This window comes from Drosophila albomicans, chromosome 3 (assembly GCF_009650485.2).
Source record: "Drosophila albomicans strain 15112-1751.03 chromosome 3, ASM965048v2, whole genome shotgun sequence".
NCBI classification, from domain to species: domain Eukaryota; kingdom Metazoa; phylum Arthropoda; class Insecta; order Diptera; family Drosophilidae; genus Drosophila; species Drosophila albomicans.
In genome coordinates, this window is record NC_047629.2 from 30887324 (window position 1) to 30908174 (window position 20851).

The 20851-nt window shown below is 35.8% G+C and overlaps 2 protein-coding genes, 1 long non-coding RNA gene and 1 other non-coding gene across 4 annotated transcripts; 2 read left to right on the top strand and 2 right to left on the bottom strand.

Annotated features, from left to right (window-relative positions):
* Positions 1-835: 835 nt before the first annotated feature.
* On the top strand, positions 836-1492 carry LOC117569626 (protein FAM76B). Its single transcript, XM_034250863.2, has 2 exons — positions 836-944; positions 1005-1492. The coding sequence occupies exon 2, from the start codon at positions 1009-1011 to the stop codon at positions 1360-1362; it is 354 nt and encodes a 117-aa protein (XP_034106754.1). The 5' UTR covers positions 836-944; positions 1005-1008; the 3' UTR covers positions 1363-1492.
* An 11865-nt stretch (positions 1493-13357) lies between these two features.
* Positions 13358-14493, top strand: LOC117569254 (uncharacterized). The gene is made up of 3 exons (XR_004572244.2): positions 13358-13639; positions 13703-14222; positions 14280-14493. It is a non-coding gene; the product is annotated as an uncharacterized LOC117569254 (long non-coding RNA).
* Positions 14494-15834: 1341 nt separating this feature from the next.
* LOC117569902 (uncharacterized) lies at positions 15835-16830 on the bottom strand. Its single transcript, XM_034251243.2, has 2 exons — positions 16730-16830; positions 15835-16666 (listed from the first exon to the last, which is right to left on the bottom strand). The coding sequence occupies exons 1-2, from the start codon at positions 16814-16816 to the stop codon at positions 16124-16126; spliced, it is 630 nt and encodes a 209-aa protein (XP_034107134.1). The 5' UTR covers positions 16817-16830; the 3' UTR covers positions 15835-16123.
* Positions 16831-20430: 3600 nt separating this feature from the next.
* Positions 20431-20503, bottom strand: Trnar-ccu (transfer RNA arginine (anticodon CCU)). The gene has a single exon. It is a non-coding gene; the product is annotated as a tRNA-Arg (tRNA).
* Positions 20504-20851: the final 348 nt, after the last annotated feature.

Consider the following 20851-nt stretch of genomic DNA (forward strand, 5'->3'; position numbering starts at 1 on the left):
TTAAAACTTCCAAACTTTCTGACTGTGCTCGAATCGAGCAATAGAAATTAAATACAGGCTGCACTAATAATTTAAAAAATATGTAAAAAGAAAAGGAAAGGTAATTATACTATTTAAATCATAGTATGATTTTCATACCCCCACTAAAAGCAATTTGATTTTAATGACACACGATCCTCTATCATAGACTAATTAAGCTACACAAGGTCATAAAATTATGTGCAACTCATAATTTTATATGGCCTTTTCGATATGTGCTATTAAGCGCTTATGAATATTATATTATGCAGTCTTTTCTGATTGTAGACTCGTATCAGTTTACTGTTCATTAAGCATAAATATGTCGTTTTAAATATGTTTTTGTGGCGCGTCTGCAGCGGCGGCGATGGCTACGAAACATACAACAATAAATCATTATTGCCGTTTTTAATGCCATGTAAATTATGCCGTATAAGTGATTGAGCATGTGTGTGTGTGAGTGCGAGTGAAGTAGCCATAAATGTGTGCGTTTGTGTGTTCTCATATGCACAGATTGCGAGATAAAAGCGCTGAAGATTGAAGGACATATGGAATAAGTAAATCTCAACGGGAAATTCCCGGCACAAATGAGGCATTAAAGTTGCGCATAATTTGGTTAAGAATACACTGAGGAAAGAACTGAATGCCAAATTTAAAATTCACAGTTTGCATTTTCTGTGATCCTGCTTTATTCTTCATTGAATGGTTTATTTTTGCAAGTGTAAGCTCTCGCAATGAAGCCGAGAATCAATCGACTGAGGTTTAAATGCATCATAAAAGTGACGTAATTGTATTCTACCAACATAATGAGAAATACAATATTATATTTCATAAAGTAGTCCATGAGAAATTTAATTCAGAGTGAGTTGATTACATTTGCCACATAAAAGAAGATCAACAGCATTGAATTATAGCAAATTCGAAGGGTAATTTGATTGTTATTTAAGGTTTTGCATTTTTTATGCTTATCATTTCGCAACTTGCAGCAATATGAACATGTACGATTGCGACTTCAGGTTGTATTTATGCAGCAACTGCTATCATCGTTGTCTGTGGCATGAACTCTCTCAGCAGGAACATCGCTGCAAGCGTTGTCGATTATCTTATCGAGGATGCATCATTTGTAATCGGCAATTCGAACCACGCCATATGAAGGATATCTACTGCAAGCGCTGCGAATTTCATTTGGTCAAAAAGGTTTCAAATACGCCGCCGCCAGAGTTGGATCTTGAATTAGAGCACGAGGTGAAGGACTCACCAGATTCACCAGAGGATCGTGGAAATTGCGCTATGTCACAACGCTGGAAGAAAATTATGGCGGCAAATGGCTGCTACAGGGACTGATTGGGAGCACATTAAATGAAATTATATATAAAATACAAATATATATTGTTGAGCCTCGTTTAAGTAGAGCTCACTGTTGCAGTGTCCAATCCCTCCTCTGCTTCATTGGGCCACTTACATGCGACCAAACACGAGCATTAAGTTTTACAACAAACCGATTCATTATTATAAGGTTGCATTGTCCAGGTTGGGTCAGGAGAGGTGGCAATTGGGGCAACATCGATGATGCTTCAGGCTGTCGGCCATCTGCCCCAACATCAAAAGGTTTCATTGCGTAGAGCGGAGAGTCCTTAAACTGGATTAAAATTTCATTTAAATTTGCATTTAAATGAGCGCAGTGCACTCAAAGTAAATGCCCATTGCCCTTCGCATCCCTCTCCCTATCCCTCTCTTTCTTTCGCCCTTTTCCACAGCAACACAAAGAGCTGCCCAGACTCCTGGCGAGACGCAGACGCAGAGTTTCCAGGAGTTGCAGACATTCACCCGAATGCCGAATACCGAATCCTGCGCCCAGAAACTGTTGCCATCGTGCACATGGGCAACATTAAAAAGGTTTTTTAATGCAGTTCTTTTTTTTTTTTTTGTTGGTTGGTTGTATTTTATTTTTATTTTTTATACGTCTTTCGCTCAGTTGATTACCTTTGGCAGCTGATATGGGCGGGGCTGGAGCGGGACTTAAGCGAGCGATCTGCTACTGCATTTTAATGGGTATTATTTAAATATGTATATTTTACAATTAAATAAACGATTTTTATGCTCTTATAGCGCCCAGAGTTACATTTTCAACTTCTGACCGCCATTCCCGTCGATGCCTTTTATGTAGCTCAAGAGCTCGTTCTCTCTGTTGTTGCTGCTGCGAGCTATGTGCGGGTATAAAAGTACTACTCCATATATATGTATATTTGCAGCTTTGCGTGTTAATTAAATTGCAAAAACGGCCTAGAGGACATTTTAATTGGCCTTCAGTTTGTGGGACAATCGGTCTGGTTTCAACAGTTACAAAGGCCTAGCCTACATTTTATGTTCTCTACTCGCATTGTTGATGGCACACTTAACCCTATTGATTACAAGTATTTAAATTGATGTTCGCTTCTTCATCGATTCATTTGAATTCTACTATCAAAAAAAAAACAAAAAACCAAAAAGAAGAGATAACTCTTCCACTTGGTTTGTCATCTGTCCGCCCCGGTTTTGTTGTCTCTTGTCTGCTTTGGCGAAATAACAAATTTTCCAATTTGTTTCTTGATTTATTTTCACGCCAATTTCTTGGCGTTCTCCTCCGACGCTGCTGACATTTGTTTATTTATTTGATTTCATGTTTTGTCTGCCATCGTCGTCGTCGTCGCTGTCTTCTCTGCGCTGTTTTGCTCAGCTCTGTTTGCCGGTTGCGTGAAATCACGAATGAATGAATGACTGCCCCAGCAACCGCCATGAATATTCATGGGCCATGCCACTAGAAACAACAGTGCCACCACCACCAACAACAACAGCAACAACAACAACCACAAGCAGTAGCAACAACAAGCGAACTTAGCTTGCATTTCCGCTCCATGCGCCAACAATTCGCAGCTCCATTTTGTTGTCCTCAGTGGCAACAGCAACGGCAACGGCAATGGAAACAGCAGCTGCAACAGCAAAACCAGCAGCAGCAGAAGCAGCATCTTCTTATCGAGTATTGAATACTCTTTGAATGGGGTATGTTTACTTTGGGTGTGCGCTTAGTTAAAATAATTATTTTACATTTTTATATTATTCAATTGAGTTGCCTATTTCTCTATGCGAATACTTTTAACATACACATGTAGAATGAATTTGTCAGAGTTATATTCTAATGATCAAGAAAAGGGCCCCTTATTTCGAGAAGCTTTTAAAAAATGTTTTAAAAACACAATTTTGTAATATTTTGCATTCATTTGAATTTTACCAATACAATCATTACAATCAATATTAAACAAACGCTAATTTGATATAAGTAACATGAAACAGATGTTGGTTTAAATTCCTTCTTTGTAATGTTTTCAAGTTTTTTGCTTAAACTCAAAATTGTGAGCTATTTAATTACCAAATTATGTTGGCTCGATTTGTAATGTATTTGAGGTTCCATTAAAAATAATGAGAAAATTAACAGAATACCAATGAGAGACCTTGTTGATGTTAAAATGCAGACATCAGAAATAACTAACTAACTGACTAACTATATCTACTTACAATAAAGTAAATTAGGCTATCAATCAATAAAATTTATTTTTCAAATTATTCTAAAATTGAAAGTAAATCGTATTTAATTACCTATTTTCAATTTTGTTTATTTTCGTTGAATTATATTTATATGTTTTTAATGGTCAATAAATAATCATTTCTTAGAATTCAGAATAAAGTTTAAGTATGATTTATTTTTATTTTTGTGATATATTCAATGGAGTCTTCAATATATTTATATTATTTTATATTAAATTTATTAATACATATATCAAAATTAAAGTTATTATTGTTATTAATGTTTAATAAAAGCTATTCGAATAGGTTGAAATTTCTTAATTTATTATTCAAATGAATAGTGTACTCAGTCATCGGCTTTTAAGTACAGCATCTTTTCTTGTGTCTTGTGCATATTCGTGATCTTTGAGCGTTTGGAGTGAGCAGCTGCTTCGTGCTGAGACGCTGCAAATTGATGTTGTTTTTCTTGTTGTTGCAACCATTGTTTTACTCAAAACGTTGTGGTTACGAGTCGGTGTGTGTGTGTGTGTGTGTGTGTGTGGGAGTGTTTGACTCTTTGTTGTGTGGGGGAGGACGCAGAAAAGTAGGCAATGTTTTTTGCATTTGTATCGAACAGGAAATTTAATTAAAAGTGCTTTGTTGCTGATTCGAAATGCAGGAAATATAGCTGAGACCACAACTTACCTCTTGCTTTCTAAGTGCCACAACTGGGGTTTCAATTCACTTTTCCCGCTACTGTTGAATGTAGAGAATGTGGCTGCTACACTTTGTGCTAACGAACTGCGACTGTTGCCAACGTTGTGCTGCACTTGACTTTTGTACATTATTTGGTCAAGCCATGGCTATTCGATGTGAGTTTTGGTCAACAATTTTTCGGCTGGCTCATGAGAAGCTTGTCAGCTGCTGCCGGCCATTCCATTCCAGTTCAGTCCAGTCCACTTCACCTCCAGAGTTGGAGTCGATGTTGGACTTAGCTCAGATTCGTGTTGATTGCTCCGGAACAATCGCAATGGCATTTGTCTGGCACAACACGTAACCCAATGAATCTGATTGCGATGGCGATGCTTGTGCCCCAGTTGTATTGATTTCTGAGCGCTAATTAGTAACCGAGCTGGGAAGCAGAGTGCGAGTGGCAGTTGACTGTTGTTGTTGGAGTTGCATGTCAGTTGCCAGGTCTCGACCGGTTAACGATTGTTGCGTCATTATGGCCACCAGATATGATCGATTGGGGGTTGCAGTCGCAACACGATTTTGTGGCCAAGTTGAGTAATCTCTGCTGCGGTAAGCTGAAAGAGTTCTCGAAATTTCAGTTACGCATCAAATTGAAGTGAATGAGTAAATGAAATATATGCTCTCTAGCTTTTAAATTTCAATCAACAATTGCAAAAACTACTTTCAATATTTAACTGGCAAGATTTGTACAAATAAATGTTTTGGGTTCACGGTTTGATGACAACTTTTAGCCTGAACGATCTCTTTGTGGATTTCCAGCATAATCAAGGAAAACAGAAAACTGTTTGGTGGAAACACATGAAATTTCAAGTGCTTCAGAAGTTCTTCTTTGGGCTGAGTTTCAAATGTTTGGGCTGTATGTTGATCACGAGCAGCATAAGAATGCTTTTGCTAGAGAATATGATATGCAATATCCACTTCCAGCGTAAGAGAATGTAAACGAATTAACTTTAATTGAACTGCTTAAGTAATATTGCAAGCTCTGTAAATTAATGAATTAACAAAAGCGAAGCGTAAAAAGTGGCTCAACTTTTAATTCTTTACACTCGCTAATACAACAAAAACCATAAAAAAATAAAGAAAAAAACGATGAAAAATGGATGAAAAACTGTTTCTGCCTGTTGGCAAATTGAGCAAACTTTGTAGACCATTAGAGACGCCTGCCAGCATCAGAGCGAGCTTCATCTATCGCTTCTTATCCCGCTGCTGCTTGACTCCACCCACCGCTAAGTAATCTTTGATTTTGCATGCGCTGCGGGAGTAGCTCCACATTGAATGGAGCGAAGTCCAAAGTCTCCTGCTGCGGCCACTGCAGCTGTATAAATTTTACATTTGTTTCCTTTCAATTTAACAATGTGTACTTTTGGCATTGTATTGCTTAACAGCCAGCGAAAAAGGAGAGCTCAGATATTGGCAGACTTCCTTTTTTTTTTCCTTCTTTTTGGCTGCTGCTCATTTCATCGCCTGATTTCGCAATATTTATGATTAGCAATTTATTATTCATCATTTTCGAGTGGGCAAACAAAGTGAAGCAACCAAGTAAAAATCGAATAATGTTCTGCAATAATTCTCTTCAGCTCAGCTCAGCTCAGCTCAATGTGGGAGTTACATTTGTGGGTGGTGCGCACATTAACTTGCACTTAATTTGATTAACAAAAGCCGATGTTTACATGCGCGCTGCATGCCACAGCCAGCGCCAAATCTATCAAAAATTTTGTGTGTGGCAAGCCAGGCCATGGATCCGAGGAGGAACGAGAACGCTTTCTGTCACATCGATGGCTATGGAATCTGGAGTGGGGAATTGATGGTTGCAGTCGCTGCCTTGAACTGTGCCAGCTAGCTTAGTGGGTGATTTGTGTAAATTATTTATGCGCTTCAGCGCAAGTACAATATTTATATACTTACATGCTGGTGAGCTGGTGAGTGCCTCAGCACAAGCTGGAGTGGAGCAGGCAACTTTTGATTCAAAGATTAAACCTTTGGATATGCATTAAGTTTGCTTCTGGTTTTCCTTTTTAAATCCCAAAAGTTGTAAATCAATTTTACGCTATTAAGGATTGCAGCTTTACATGGCTTTCACTTACCATATACAAATAATTTACTTAAAAGACAAAATATGAATGTACTTACAATATAAGAATAATTCATTGAATGACCAAAATCATAAGTAAATAATTTTTGTTTAACATATCACAATATTACTTGATAAAGTTCTTAATTTTATTGAAAATTTGGTTAGTGTTTTGTTGTCCTTAATTTATACTAAATAAAAAGTATTTTTGTAAAAAAGCTAATCACATACATTTCATCCTTTCGTCAGAATACTTTATTTGTGCAAGCAGACAAGCGCAATTTGAACGCTATATTATTGGCAAATACAACAATAACAATAGTCTTTATGATTTCTAAAAATTTGGTTGTGATCAGATAAAAATTGTAGAAGTTACTTAAGCAATAGTTTTGTGTGGACAAAAATCTATTTTGAATGGAGTATTATATCAATGCTCCAAATATACTATTTGGTATATTGGTATATTCGGAATATTTTAACATTATTACCGCACTGTTTTGTTTTTATTCAAAGTGGGTGTCGGGTATCACACAGTCGAGCACACTCTACCATCGCTTTCTAACTTGTTTTTTTTAAATATATTTTATATTATTTTAGACCATATTTCTGATGTAAATTTTATTACTTTTCGCTCGACTATCATTCATGTATAGTAAGTAAATTTCCAATCAAAGCCAACAATTTAAATGTTAAGTTTTGTTTGTAGCCTATAAGTTAGTTATAAATTTAGTTAATGTGCAATGTTCAAAATTAATGTTAAATAAATAATAAAAATACGTAGTCTAATAAAAGTTTATCGTAATTATTTTTAACATGCAATAATAATATAACCATCAATTAAAAATAAAAACTGGTATTTAATCCCATAATTTGGGTAAATGATATATAGACCATAATTAAGTTATGTTTGATGTCTAATGGTCTAATAAAAGTTAATGGCAAACATTTTCAACCTTTCTGCTGATTTGCTATAATATCTAAAACCGAAACCATCAATAGCTGTCATTTGTCAAGAGGAATTTAATTAACCCGTCGTAATGCCATTTATTTAACGCGCATTTTGGCCCATCAATTGGGGCCCAAATAATTAGCGCCACACTCACACATTATGTGTTAACGGATATATTTTGCTACGGTTGTTGCGAGATTCCAATACGGATTTCTCTAGCGATGGGCAATAAATTTCAGCGTTCAATATTACACACATCCAATGACGGGGAACGCGGCGATAAGACGACTTTGCATTGAATTTAAATATTTGCAATTATATTGAAATGCTTTTGGATGGGCAGGAGGGGAAGAAGCAGCTCGCATCGAAGTGTCGGCTGTTTACACATGCCAATAAATTGTTGGCAACAAAACGATATACGGAAAATTCTGCTTCGTATTCGTACTTGCAAGTTTAATGGGTATCAGAATGGAAACGGCATCCACTTGAAAATAGAGCAATATCCACTTGCATATGTCGCGTGGACAATTTAAGAATGAGACGACGCCATAAATATTATTGATGGACGGGGAGTACACCCCTCAGTACTCCATTCTACCTCCACTACCAATTTTTCGCCTTCCCCCTTTGGACAACGACACAGACAATGATTGCGGCAAGCGGATGTAAAACCTTGGCAATGACAGTTTCGGGTCCCGTCTGTTATGCAAATGTTGGCGGAATGCTTCTGTCTGTGAACTCGTAGTTTGTGTCTGACTCTATACTATATATACGAATATATATCTGTGTGTGTATCTGTGTGTGTATCGACGCCTGTTTATATGCAAATCTTTTATTTCGGTCTTGCTTGGCTTCGTTTTCTTTTTATTTATTTTTTTTGGTTTTCTTTTTATTTCCGCTGCAGAACCGCCTGTTTTATTTTTTTGCATTAAATTAACATCAATAAAATGTGTCTTTCGTATTTCTCGAGTGTGTCCTGCATCGATGTACACGCCTCCTTCTGACTCCTTCTGTGACTGCACTTGTCTGGTCATAATTCGTAGCTAATGCCAACATGTGCTGTGATTTGTCCAACGGCGATATTCACGCCGGGGGTGCACTTTCCATATCATTCACATTCACATCCACTCCACTCCACTCCACTCCACTCCACTCCACTCCACTCCACAGACAATCATCTATTATTTTTACTTTTAAGACATTTGCATGAGACACTTGCCCCAGGGCGCCCAAAATTTGGCATTTGCATTGAGCGTAAGAAGTGAGAAGTAGAGTCTGCTGTATTTTCGGGCTATTATATTGGAAAGAGTGAGATAAAATTGAAATCGTTAAACCGTAAATAGAGGTTTTCCACTCGTTAGGTGACATAGACAGCATATGAGATATATCCAATTGAATTTGTAGCAAATATCCAATCATTTCCTTTTACATCTTTAATATAAAAATATTGTTAAATTTATAATTTTAAAATTATCCATTTTTGTAAACCATTTAATCAGGATTAATATTAGTTTATCCATGATAAAGACACTTTTTCATTTCTCCATACATCAATAAATTAAGCTTATGCTATGGATTAAATTTTTACTCTTAAATTTCAATTGTTAATTAATATTTTTATGATTTACAGATTTTAATTGCCATTTGCATTTCTAACTTCAAATCAACAAAAGAAATTTATCTTAATTTCGACAGCAGTAAATGAAAAGTTAAATAATATTCGCAATAAATTATTATTATTTTATTAATGAATATCAAGATAAAATTTTGAATTAATAAACCAACTTAGATTATCTAGGTTGGTAACATATATTATATTTGAAAACCTCTAAATTATGTAAATTTTGAAGTGCGACTGGAGTTAAGTATAAAATCATAATTCAATTTAATGAATCAATTTGCATATATTATATACTAAATAAATAAACAGCTTATTACTACAACTAATAGTAAGATTACAACTAATACCCATAGTTTTACTTATATTGTTCAGAAGGTAAACATCTATTGATTAGAAAAATTATAAAATGAATCAAGACGCCACTCTTAAAGAGTAATTTTAATTGTATGTATATAAAACCATAATTCAATTTAATGAATCAATTTTATGATATGCGGAAGGTTGCAAGAGTTGCCACAACATTGACTTCAAAACTTAAGCTACAATTTCATGAGAAGGATGGCGATCTTAGAGGGCGTGGCCCACATTGAGCAAACAAATAAACATGGTCATGCAATATTAATATTTATGCACAAATATTGAAAGTAGAGCGAGAAGCAAAACCAGGTCTTGCCACCACAATACAATACGAATACAAGCACGAGTGCATTGGAGCGAGGTGGAAGTTCCTGAGGGCGATTCGCAAATACATACTCGTATATCTTCTAAGTGAAATGCTAAAAGATTGATGACTCGGCGTCTTTGTGTGCCTTTGCGCCGGACGTTCTCTCACACTCCTCCTCGCAAATCGTTCGTTCCCTTTCGCCCTGCACGTTTATAAGAATTTATGGCAATGACTGTTAAGGCAATGCTGCGTATACGCAATATTTATATTTATGTATTATGAATCAATGCGTGCAGCGTGCGAGCAGAGGCGTGCAGAGCATGGCTGGCTATCAGTGGTGTGGACCGAGAAAGGGGGCGTGGCAGGGCAGCATAAAAAAGTAGATACACATGCCATGTACGACGACGCTCCACTAAAACAAAAGGATAACAATAACTTTTCGGCATGGGAAGAAGGAAGAAGGACTCGCAATCTTAACGAAAGGTCTTTGGGGGCGGATTATGCGTCAGCTTCCGTCCTGACAGCGGGGGCGAGTGCGGGGACTGTGCTTATAAATAAGCTCGCATAACGGTAACGAATAGAGTGCACATAAAAATTGCATGAAAATGAAAGACACCCACTCGACAACGAACAATACTCAAACTCAGACTCACACTCACACTCGCACTCGCATTCTCAACAATCATAGGCAGCTGGACCCTGAACCTAAACTGGGCCAAATAGGCCACAATGTGGACGTGTATGCTTGTGTATATATATTATGAAAAAAATTATACTATTACAATCAAGTTTACGACTGCAATTCGGTCGCATTGCTTGAGTGCCAATGAATATTACGATGGCAACGCGATGATCGGCCCTTGAGAAGATAATGATGATGATTGCGTTGGCTTTCTATTCGTTTCTTTACTTTTTTTGTGGGGGAGTCAAATAAAAAAACAAAACAAAATCAGCCTAAACGGCCATTTGGCAAAAATGAGATAACGGATGTGATATGAGCTCGCTGTAAAGAGGGGGAATTTCTTAAAGATAACTTAGAATGCCAAAATCCTTGATTGAAAAACGTATATTATTATTAATGCGTGCTAAGATAGAGAATATATTTTCAAATCATAATTAAATATTGAATTGATAAAAAAAAATTAAATCTTAAATCAAGATACAATTATACAATATTTCTATATTGGTTTTTTTTTATGAAATTTAAGAATTCATTCTTATTCAAGTCTTAGTTGCTTTGGTTGATAATATGGTATATTTCGTACTCTGTGATGTAGTAATCGATATACCAAATTGGGAGTTTTATTTGGTATATTTAATGAATAATCACGCATTATTTAGCTTTCATTAAAAATGTGTAGTGAAAATCTCCGAGACAAGCAAACTCTGTAACATATGCCTTAAAACAATAGTTGAAAACCGATATTTTGTTTTAAGAATTTTCTATCTGTAATTCTTGTTTCTTGAAATTTATTAGAATAATTTACAAAATCATGATTGTACTTTTCAATATAAGACTTTCTCTCTGTGTACGGATGCAGCAGATTAGTTATTTTTTAATTAGGTATTCATTTAAAAATGGGTATACAAGTAAGGTAACTTCAACATAAATGCTTCACAAATTGCTTTCCTTCGTATGATGCTTGAACCATGAGTTGTTTTCTTAAGACTTACCCTTCACATGTAGCTTGTGTGTCTCGTACGTTCACATGAGGATTCCAACTGCAGTCTTAATCCAAGCGAGCAAGCACCAACAGCACAAGCATCAAAATATCAGCAATAGGAATGAGCGTTAGTTTTTTGAGCTGTGCTCACACAGTTTTAAAACCTTTCTCTCGACACCCCTTTGCAAAGTGGGCAACTTTTGAGCTCGCGGCAGTCAGGTAAAAATTGCAATAGCTAAAAGGGTTGCTAGCAGCAACAGCAATAGCAACAACAACAACTACAACAACAAAAGCCAAACGTAACTTTTAGCATCGACAAGCGGCGCTTTTGACAGCCAACAACAACGTCATCCCCCGCTGCGTGCCACTTCACCCTCATCCTCATCCTCGCATCCCCAACGAGTGCTTTTTTCGTGAGCTTTGAGCCACTTTTTTGCGCCACAAAACTTTACACTTTGACATGCAGCCACGTGTATGACGACGTTATATGTATACATACATATATATGTGTATGTGTGTGTGACTGTGTGAGTATTTGTGAATGCTGAATGCGCATTCGTTGTCGCTTTGCCTGACATTTAAGTTGTTCGTAGCCGAGCGGCTTTTTGGATTGCGGGGGCCAGGGCGACCTTTGAATGCAACGCCAAAGCCAACGCTGAGTTGCCAATGGTTACCCTTTGAATTAGCCCACAGCAGTTGCTAATTCCCCTAATAGTTGACAAATGCTGCGATTAATGTATAATGATGTTAGCGTGATATTTGTGTGTGTGCTCTCTATTAAAGCTAAATTGCGTTTTATATGCGCCTATTACAGTTAATCATTTTTAGTATAAAATGTAAGCGTGTTTGTTTTCATTTTATCTTAAGCAATCAATTGCTAATTGTATTGCAGTATTTAATATTTAATAGATGATAGATGATATAAATATTTTATAAATGGTATGTACCAAAGGCTGTAAGCAATTATTATGTTACATTATGTTCTTTCTCCCAAATATTGGAAAATATAAATTATTTGTTAAAATTGGATTTTTTGGAGAATTTTTAATAATAATAAATAAAAAAAAGAAAAAATTAGGTAACAAATAATGATTGATTTATAATTTTGATTCCATTATTCTTCATTTTCTTAATTTGTCTCAATATTTTAGCATAGCATTAATATTTAAATTATGCCCCACTGAATCTAAGGGATTTATTTGAATTTTTCATTGTTTTAAGAGGCAACCATTAAGCAGCTGTCGTGAGGTGAGAGAGCGTTCTCTAATGGCCACACAAATATAGCCATAATAATCAGGGACTCTCTCTTGCACACAAGGCAAACACACACACACACATACACACCTCTCGTACAATCGTTATAATGCACACACACGTGCGAACACTTGAAAATCTTTCAACTCGCATGAATATTTTAAAACTCGCTAGAAACGTATTCAAATTATGATAATGATGGGCAAGGCGAGTGTTTTGCAAATGTGCTTGGGAGAGGGTTGTGTTGGGTTCCTTGCTTCTCACATGAGTGTGTGCACACCTAACACACATGATATATGTATATAGTATGTATGTGTGTGAGTACAACGCTAACGAGCGCAGGCACTCTGCGACCCAGTCACAAGTCCCAGGTCACAATTCACAGCGTACAATTCGCATCTAGTTCCCTTAATGCATTTCATTAATTTGTATACAATTTTTTTTCTTCTTGCGAAAAATTATATGCGAGTGTGAACCTGCGTGTGTGTGTGCGATGATGTGTGCGTGTGTTTAATGAGCACTTGTGTGAGTGGATTGCCGGGCATCATTAGAAGTCACTTCATGACAAACTCTCCCCTGGGAAGGAGTTAAGAGTGCACTTGACTTTGAGCTTCTTAATTTTTGAAATTCAACAGACTCTTGAGTATTGCAGTTGGCACAATGCAAGGGTCGGGATGTCAGATCTACTTACAAATCAATTGAAATTCAGCAGTAATTGCAGACAAGTTCATGTCACATTAATAAATTGAACATTGCTATTCATTGGTAAATTATTTGATACATTTTTCAACATCAAATTAATAATGTATTTCATAAATTTGCCATGTTGAAAGCAACTTCATAATAAATAGTTTGCCCTGGCTTAAAAGTTATAAACACTTTAAAAATTATGTGAAATGTCATACACATTATGAGCACTATAGACTTTGACAATTATGAGAAATCAACTTGGCCACCAGACAAGAATCCACCGATTTCGACAACCAGCTGGGTCATCATATTGGTAGTCAGTCTCTTTTGGTGCTTGTGCTGCATTCCATTCATGATTTGGATCTTCTGGCGAATGGGATTCTGTACGAGTGAGCAACATTATGTCTGATTAAATGTGTGAGTTGGATGCACTGATTTGAAAGCAGATTCTATATCGTTTTTTTGCCCTAACATCTAGGTGATAACCCGAACAAAATGGATTCAATACTGTAAAAATTTTGAATGTAATATTAAATCAACATCTTGCAAGTTATCAAAGAATGTTCAATTGGACAATTTTGGAATATTCTATGATAAAATGCACAGATAATTAGTTTTGCATGAATATACTAATTTCGGTTTATGATCTAAGCTAAATACAGTAATCTCGTGAAATTGATAAATATATTTAACATACATATAATGCCATGATTTTATCTTCAGTTTTTAAAATTGTTGTTGTTGGAAAATCATAAAATGTTTAAAGAAATTAATCGAACTTTGAAACCTGATGACGATAAAGTTCATACAATTTCCGAAATAAATTTTATTATAATCATAGCGATTTGCTTATTTTGGTGCTTTTGCTTTATTCCTTTTTGCATCTGGTGTATTTGGAGACTGGGTCTTTGTTCTATCCATGAGCAATAGGAGCACAGTATATATATGTATATAAAATTGAAAAACTAAATTTCACGTTTAGGTTTTTTTTTGTATTGGTAAGTCAAAAAGATAAGAACCAGTTATATTGTTTTATTGATTTTTTTCTGTTATAGATACCAAATTGATACAATTGGATAAATCAATATGAAAGCCAAAGTCAAGGTCTTGAATAATTTACATGATTTTTAAACTGAAAATATTGCTAATTGTTTTCAATCAACGATGAAAGATATTGATTTTATAATGTTACAGCATATACTGTATTGAGTGTGTTCCATTGTGACATAGAAATAAAAAATATAATATTTACAAAAATATATTAAACTATATCGAAGGCTATATTTGGTATATTGATTCATTTATACACATTCAATATACCAGATTGTACAATCATATTAAATTATTTGGTTCTGATGGCAATCCAATTTTTAAGAATCATAAATACTGTCTTTATTATTGTATTTAGTAAAAAGTACATATTCTATTTTGTTTACAATTTATTTATCTTCGAATTTATTGAGTTTCCTATGTTTCCATGATTAAGTATTTTAATTTTCTTTTCTAATATCGTTGCTTATACATTAGAACAGAATCTCTATATATTTCCAAGAAGAAAAACGCCACAGAGATGCACAAGCATGTCAGTTAAAAGTCGTAAATGCACTCAGCACTTTGTCAGCTTTCAGACAGGAAATGCAGTTGCCATTTTTCTTTAGCCAGTTGCATCAGCCACTCTCCTTACTCAAGGAGAGCGAGTAAATGTGTGTGTGCAGAAATAAGTCTTACATCTTTCTTGGGCTGTCTGCAATTTTGGGTGCTATAAAAAGTATCACTTTACTTCTCAGGATGCCATGTTTTGTTGTTGCATTGTTGTTTTGTCTAAATTTCGTAGCTTCCATATTCAGTTTTATAATTTTTTGCAAGTTTTTGTGGGGCATGAAAAACTTTTTCATTGCCACTGGCAAAGTTTTTTTCTTTTATATTCCCTCGTTGAAGTTTTGCAGAGTGCATGTGCACTTAGAGAGTTTGGAAATAGACATGTTGAAGAGTGTGAATTCAAAGTTGCAAGCACGATATACACATGTAAACTATAGTCGAAATTTGATATGGTTTCTGCAAGCTTGGTTATTCAATAGAAGCTAAAGAAATCAAATAGATTTTTGTGAATTTTTATAGTTATTTGCTTTAATTACTTTGGCCAGTCATTTAAACGTGCTGGTAACTATTTATTATTTACATAATTTAAATTAGGAAATCCGGGAGTATGCACCATAAGTGAACCATACTATTATTGATCAGAGCAGCTAAATGGAGATTAGCATAAATTTAGCTTGAACTTGACAACAGATATTTACAAGAATAATAAATAAACCAAATTCAATAGAAAGTTCTTTCAAAACATAATTAGTTGATAATTAATTTAAATATAGATTTGAATGCATAAATTTAAATGTTCGAGCATGCTTAGATAATAAACACAAAAGCCATTCATGAAACTTGTTTTATGATACAGAGATAGAGATAACAACATGCAGATAGCCAGAGAAGACAAAGATAAAGAGGCTATCTATTTTTAAATTGGAATGCGAATGTTGTTGTATGTATCTCATTTAGCTAAATATTTTATTTCTTTTTGTATTGACCAACTATACTCTTTATTGGCACTAATAAAACACAATTCTTCCACACGGCACATGGATCATTGCCCCTTTAAATGTATAAAAATATTATCGTTATCTTGAGAAATAAATTATATTCATAAATTATACAAAATAGATATGTTGCTTTTGACACGGAAAAGTCTGAAATGAATTTATAACATTGTTTATATTGATAAGATGATGCAATAAATTAAATGATCTGTTATTATTATAATTAATTGATGAGAATTATGTAATTAAAAAACTGAGGAGAAGATCTTCACTATGTCATCTCGATGCGTAGTTGCTGAGCGCTCTTATCGCGCCAACCAGCTAATAAAATCTCGAAACTTTTCCAGCTTCCTTTGCCCATTGCGCACTGAAACCAACTTCCAATGATGCTCAAGTACCAGACGCTCCTCCTTGTCGAGTGATTCAGCATATTTGTGGATCTTCTTGCCAAAGGATTTAAGCAGCTGATTGGTGCGCAATTGAACGGTGCGCTTCCAGCGATCGAAGCCATTGCGTTGCAGGCAGAAGGCAATCAGTTGGGTCTCAATGTTCGTCGTTTTTTCGGCGGCATCTGAATCCAAATAGTCATCGACAATGTCATAGAAGAACTCCAGTGTTTCCTTGGTGTGATTGTGGCTAACGGCAAGATACCGCTCACAGCTGCTGAGGTAATCGAGCATTTTACTATTCTGTGAGTCCAAAATGAGCAGATCATCCACAACACCATCAATCACTTCGGTGGCCTGGATAACAGCATTTCCAGTGATGGCTTCAAGATTCTGCTCAGCCTGTTTGGTCAAGCGACTGCGGATGTGATCGCCATAGCAGGAAACCGATGTGAATTGCAACTAAAACAATAGCAATTATAAGGTTAGAAAAGAAAGGCACGCGCGGACTGGCAAATAACTTACCAGCGATAGCAGCAGCAGCAGCAGCAACAGCGAGGCGCCATGAATGAATGGGCGCTGTTTGCTCGATGTACGCGGCTTTCTACTCATCGTGACAGCTTGACAGGCGGTTGTCTACTGAATGCCAAGTCTGGGAGACTTTAAATCGGGTAGACGAGCCAAGAAAAAAAGACGAGCAAGAGAAACAAAAAACTCTAGATATTGCTGATAGTGTTATCAGGAGGCGGCCTCTTTTTTTTTGGTATGGGAATAGCCTAAGTTTGAATGTTTGTGATGAAATACGATTGGGATTAATGTTCTCGTATGACACAAGCTTGGGGGTGAAGAACCCGCCGATTCCGCAGTGTAGTTGATGACGTTCCCCGACCAAGAAGAACGTCATCAACTACACGGTTCACTTGTGATAGCAAAAGTTCACTTTCTCATTTGAGTGGCAGGGGAATCGTTTTTTCCGGTTTAGTCACGGTTGTGGTTTACTCGTCGTATGTGTGATAAATGCGCAATGTGGGTCAGTAGTAGATGATAGTGGTGCTCATCGAGAGCACAAAAAGTGGCAATTACTTGCTATTTGGAGTTTCGAGTGCCTGCAAATCCCCAATACGCGCTCCTATCGAGTTGCAATTTAAACTTCGATGAGCGAAGTTTGTTTGGAAATTGCGTTGGCTGCTATGAGAATATGGATAAACAGAATTCAGTGTTGTGTTCTTTTTTTTGTGCAGGGTTGTTCAGGAAATGTTTCTGAAATTTCTATATTTCTTCTTTAATCAATTCCTCTTGCTCCTCTTCGAAATAAACGCAACATAATCAAGCGTCTAGTGCGAAACAATTACGCCCACCGAGACCTCTTTATAATCGCATGTAAAACTCTCGGTTAAACTTTCAAACATCAGATTTATACCAGAAGTATATGACTAAACAATAAGCAACTCGGTGCCCCGGTGAATTCCACAAGGGAACGAGTGCGAAACGAGGAACGCAAGTGTTGTAAATTGGTTTGCCTTACATGGGCTTTGCCACCCTTTGGAATTCTCTCGCCCGCCCAGCCATGCTTGCATGCAAATTTCAATAACTTATATTCGTAACCCTTCCGCCAACTGACACTGAATATCAAATATGAGAGGCAAAGCGCCGACGATGTACAAAAATTATTTGCATACTTTTTAGGGATGCTTTGGGGAAAAACGAAAAACGAAAAACGTGAAAAGGAAAAGCTCAAGCGCAACCGAAAAAAGGCAGCAAAAACAAGCAGTTGGAGCCACATGTGGCGCACTTTTGGTTTAGTGCGAGAAAAAAAAAGCTAAAAACAAGCCGTTACATGGTTTCAGATTGAGGGTGGAACGGGGGAGTCTCTCTCTCTCTTAAAGAAGGAGAAGAAGGGCAGACATCCTCACACTACTTTGTAGACGTCTCCTTGCCACGCAAACGAAACGAGTTTATTTATTGCATTTGCAAATTTTACACAACATTTTGTAGTCGATGCATCTCCCTCCTCGCAAGGTGTGTAACTTGAGTTTATCGCTGAAAAATACTTCCCTCTCCATACCAGAAATTGATTCGGTTTACGTATGTGGAAAGTAAACTTTGCCTGGCATTTGTAACACGAAGCGGCAAGTTCAATGAAGCCAAAGGTGTTTGCTTGTTACACTGCCCCGACCTCCCCCCTACGTTTTTTTTTGTTCCTTTATTTCATTTTTTTTTTTTTTTTGTTTGGTGTCGGTGATTGGCAGTCAGTTGAAGAGTGTGTTCGGGGGAGTTGGAGAGAGCAAACCGCTTGCCGTTTGCCAAGCAGCCAAATTGATGTGCAAATATTTCCATAAATTTATTTTCTATACCTCCAAGTTTTTGGGTGTCATGTTTGAAAACATACAAAAAATTTGCACAACTTATTGGAGCATCACGGCAAAAAAAAAATAAAAAAAAACTAAAAACTCGTGGCGGCTGACGTCAGTGTTTGGGAATGTGATTTTTGCGGTATATGAAAGTTTTGTTTTTTTATGCGTATGTAAAAATTCCATCATCAATTATGTAATATTTTTGAAGAGTCAGAAAATATTTCAAATTTGAAATTAACTACAGTTCTTTATTTTTATTTTTATTGTAAATTTGAAATGAACTACAATTCTTTATTTTTATTTGTTTATTTACGTTAACAACAAGTATGTTAACGTAATCTATTATCAATTATCGGTTCTTTTTAGTTTCAATTATTTATTTACTTTAAAAATTTAATTCTAACATTACTGGAAGCACTCGTTTCTAAGCATTGACATTGAATGGAAATATGACTAAATCAATACATCAAATCTATACTAAGTCTAGAAAATATTTCGTTTTTTATATTGAACTTAAGATTTCGTAGAATGCTTTTTATTTACCAATTGGTATCTTCATTTACTACATTTTTTATTTCTAGTATTGACTGAATTTTTTAGCGCAAGCTTAAGAATTTATTACTACTATTAAAATAAGGGATTTCCACATGACCACATGATCATTGACCGTTTAAGTGTATGAAAAAATTCGCAATTTGCTTATCTTGAGAAATTAATATATGTTATTCATAAATTATTCAAATTGATATGCTGGTGGTCGACACGAAAAGTCTTCAATAAATTTATAACATTGTTTATAGATATAATATTAATAGGATGATGCAATAATTTAAATCAACTATTATTATAATAATTTACTGAAGAACAATTTGAACTGAAAACTCTCTTAGCAGTTGCTTAGCACTCTTTGCTTATTGCACACTGAAACCAGCCTTCAATGCTGCTCGGTCGGCCTAATCGAGGCTTTTAACACATCTGTGGAAGCAATTTATCCAATGCTATGCAGACAAAGGTCAATCATCTAGACCTCAATGCTCCTGGTCTTCTCGGAGCCATCTGCATCCAATTAGACATCGATGACAACATCAGTTATTTCTTGGTGTGTTTGTTGCTAACCGAAAGATATCGCTCACCGCTGCTGAGATAACAAGTTTCTTCTCAGCTTATGCTGTCAAGCGACTGTGAATATGATCGCCACCACAGTAAGCCGATGTGAATTGCAGCTAAACCAACAGCATTTATATGGATTGAAAAGAAATTAATCTACGCTGGCAGTGATGACTATAAATACAAAAAAAAGAATAATATTTTAGGCAGAAATTAAATTAACGAAAGCTGCCTTTTAGGCTGCATTTCATTTGGTTTTGTAATTAAATAAATGCAAACTTATTTTTTTCTTATCATTAATGTATGTATATTACTACATTTTTATATTCTTTTTATTGTGTTTAGTTTTATTGCATATATTTTGCTTCTATTTTAGTCAATTGGGCTCCTACTGCGCTGCCACTCTTGCGATATTGAGTGAATCGCTTCGCTTATTCAACTTTAGACACAACGCAAAGATTGTTGTTGTTGCCAGCATTCGTAGCGAGCTGGTTATGGTGTAGCGTAGCTGCGGGTTCATATCACGCATGGAATTTATTTTATATATACATTTTTGTATAAATAATTTTGAATTTTAAAAACATGTTCTGAGCATTTTTCATACATGCCTTTTATTGGATTTATCAGAAGTCAAAAAAATACGATTTTACTACATAAAAATTATAATAATTAACAGAGATGTTTTCTAATGCTTATATATATTTTAAAAATAGTTTTCTATATTGATAAAATTTAAAAAAAGTAAAAAGAAGCTTCTCGCACATTTACCTCAGATGGGACTCGAACCCACAATCCTCGGCTTAGGAGGCCGATGCCTTATCCATTAGGCCACTGAGGCGATGAACGCTGTGCGGGCTAAAAGCAAACATGAAGCTAACATGCTCAACGTGCGGCAGCTTTTACACATTCGTATACGTATTTAGATTGATTGTTGCTGTTGTTGTTGGAATTTATTTTGGCCGCAATAACAGATGTTTTAAGGCAAACAGATTATTTGCTTTTGTCTTAATTCAATAATTGCCTGCGAATGCGGGCCAAACAGCTGCGTAAACAACTTGGCATTCTCTTTGGCATGTTACGGCATTCTAAGGTTTTGGGGCAATGTTTGGTTGATTCGTCAAAGCGAATGGTTCAAATAATGCGGCTATATGCACATACACGAGTTGAATGTTTGCGTGCGCATATC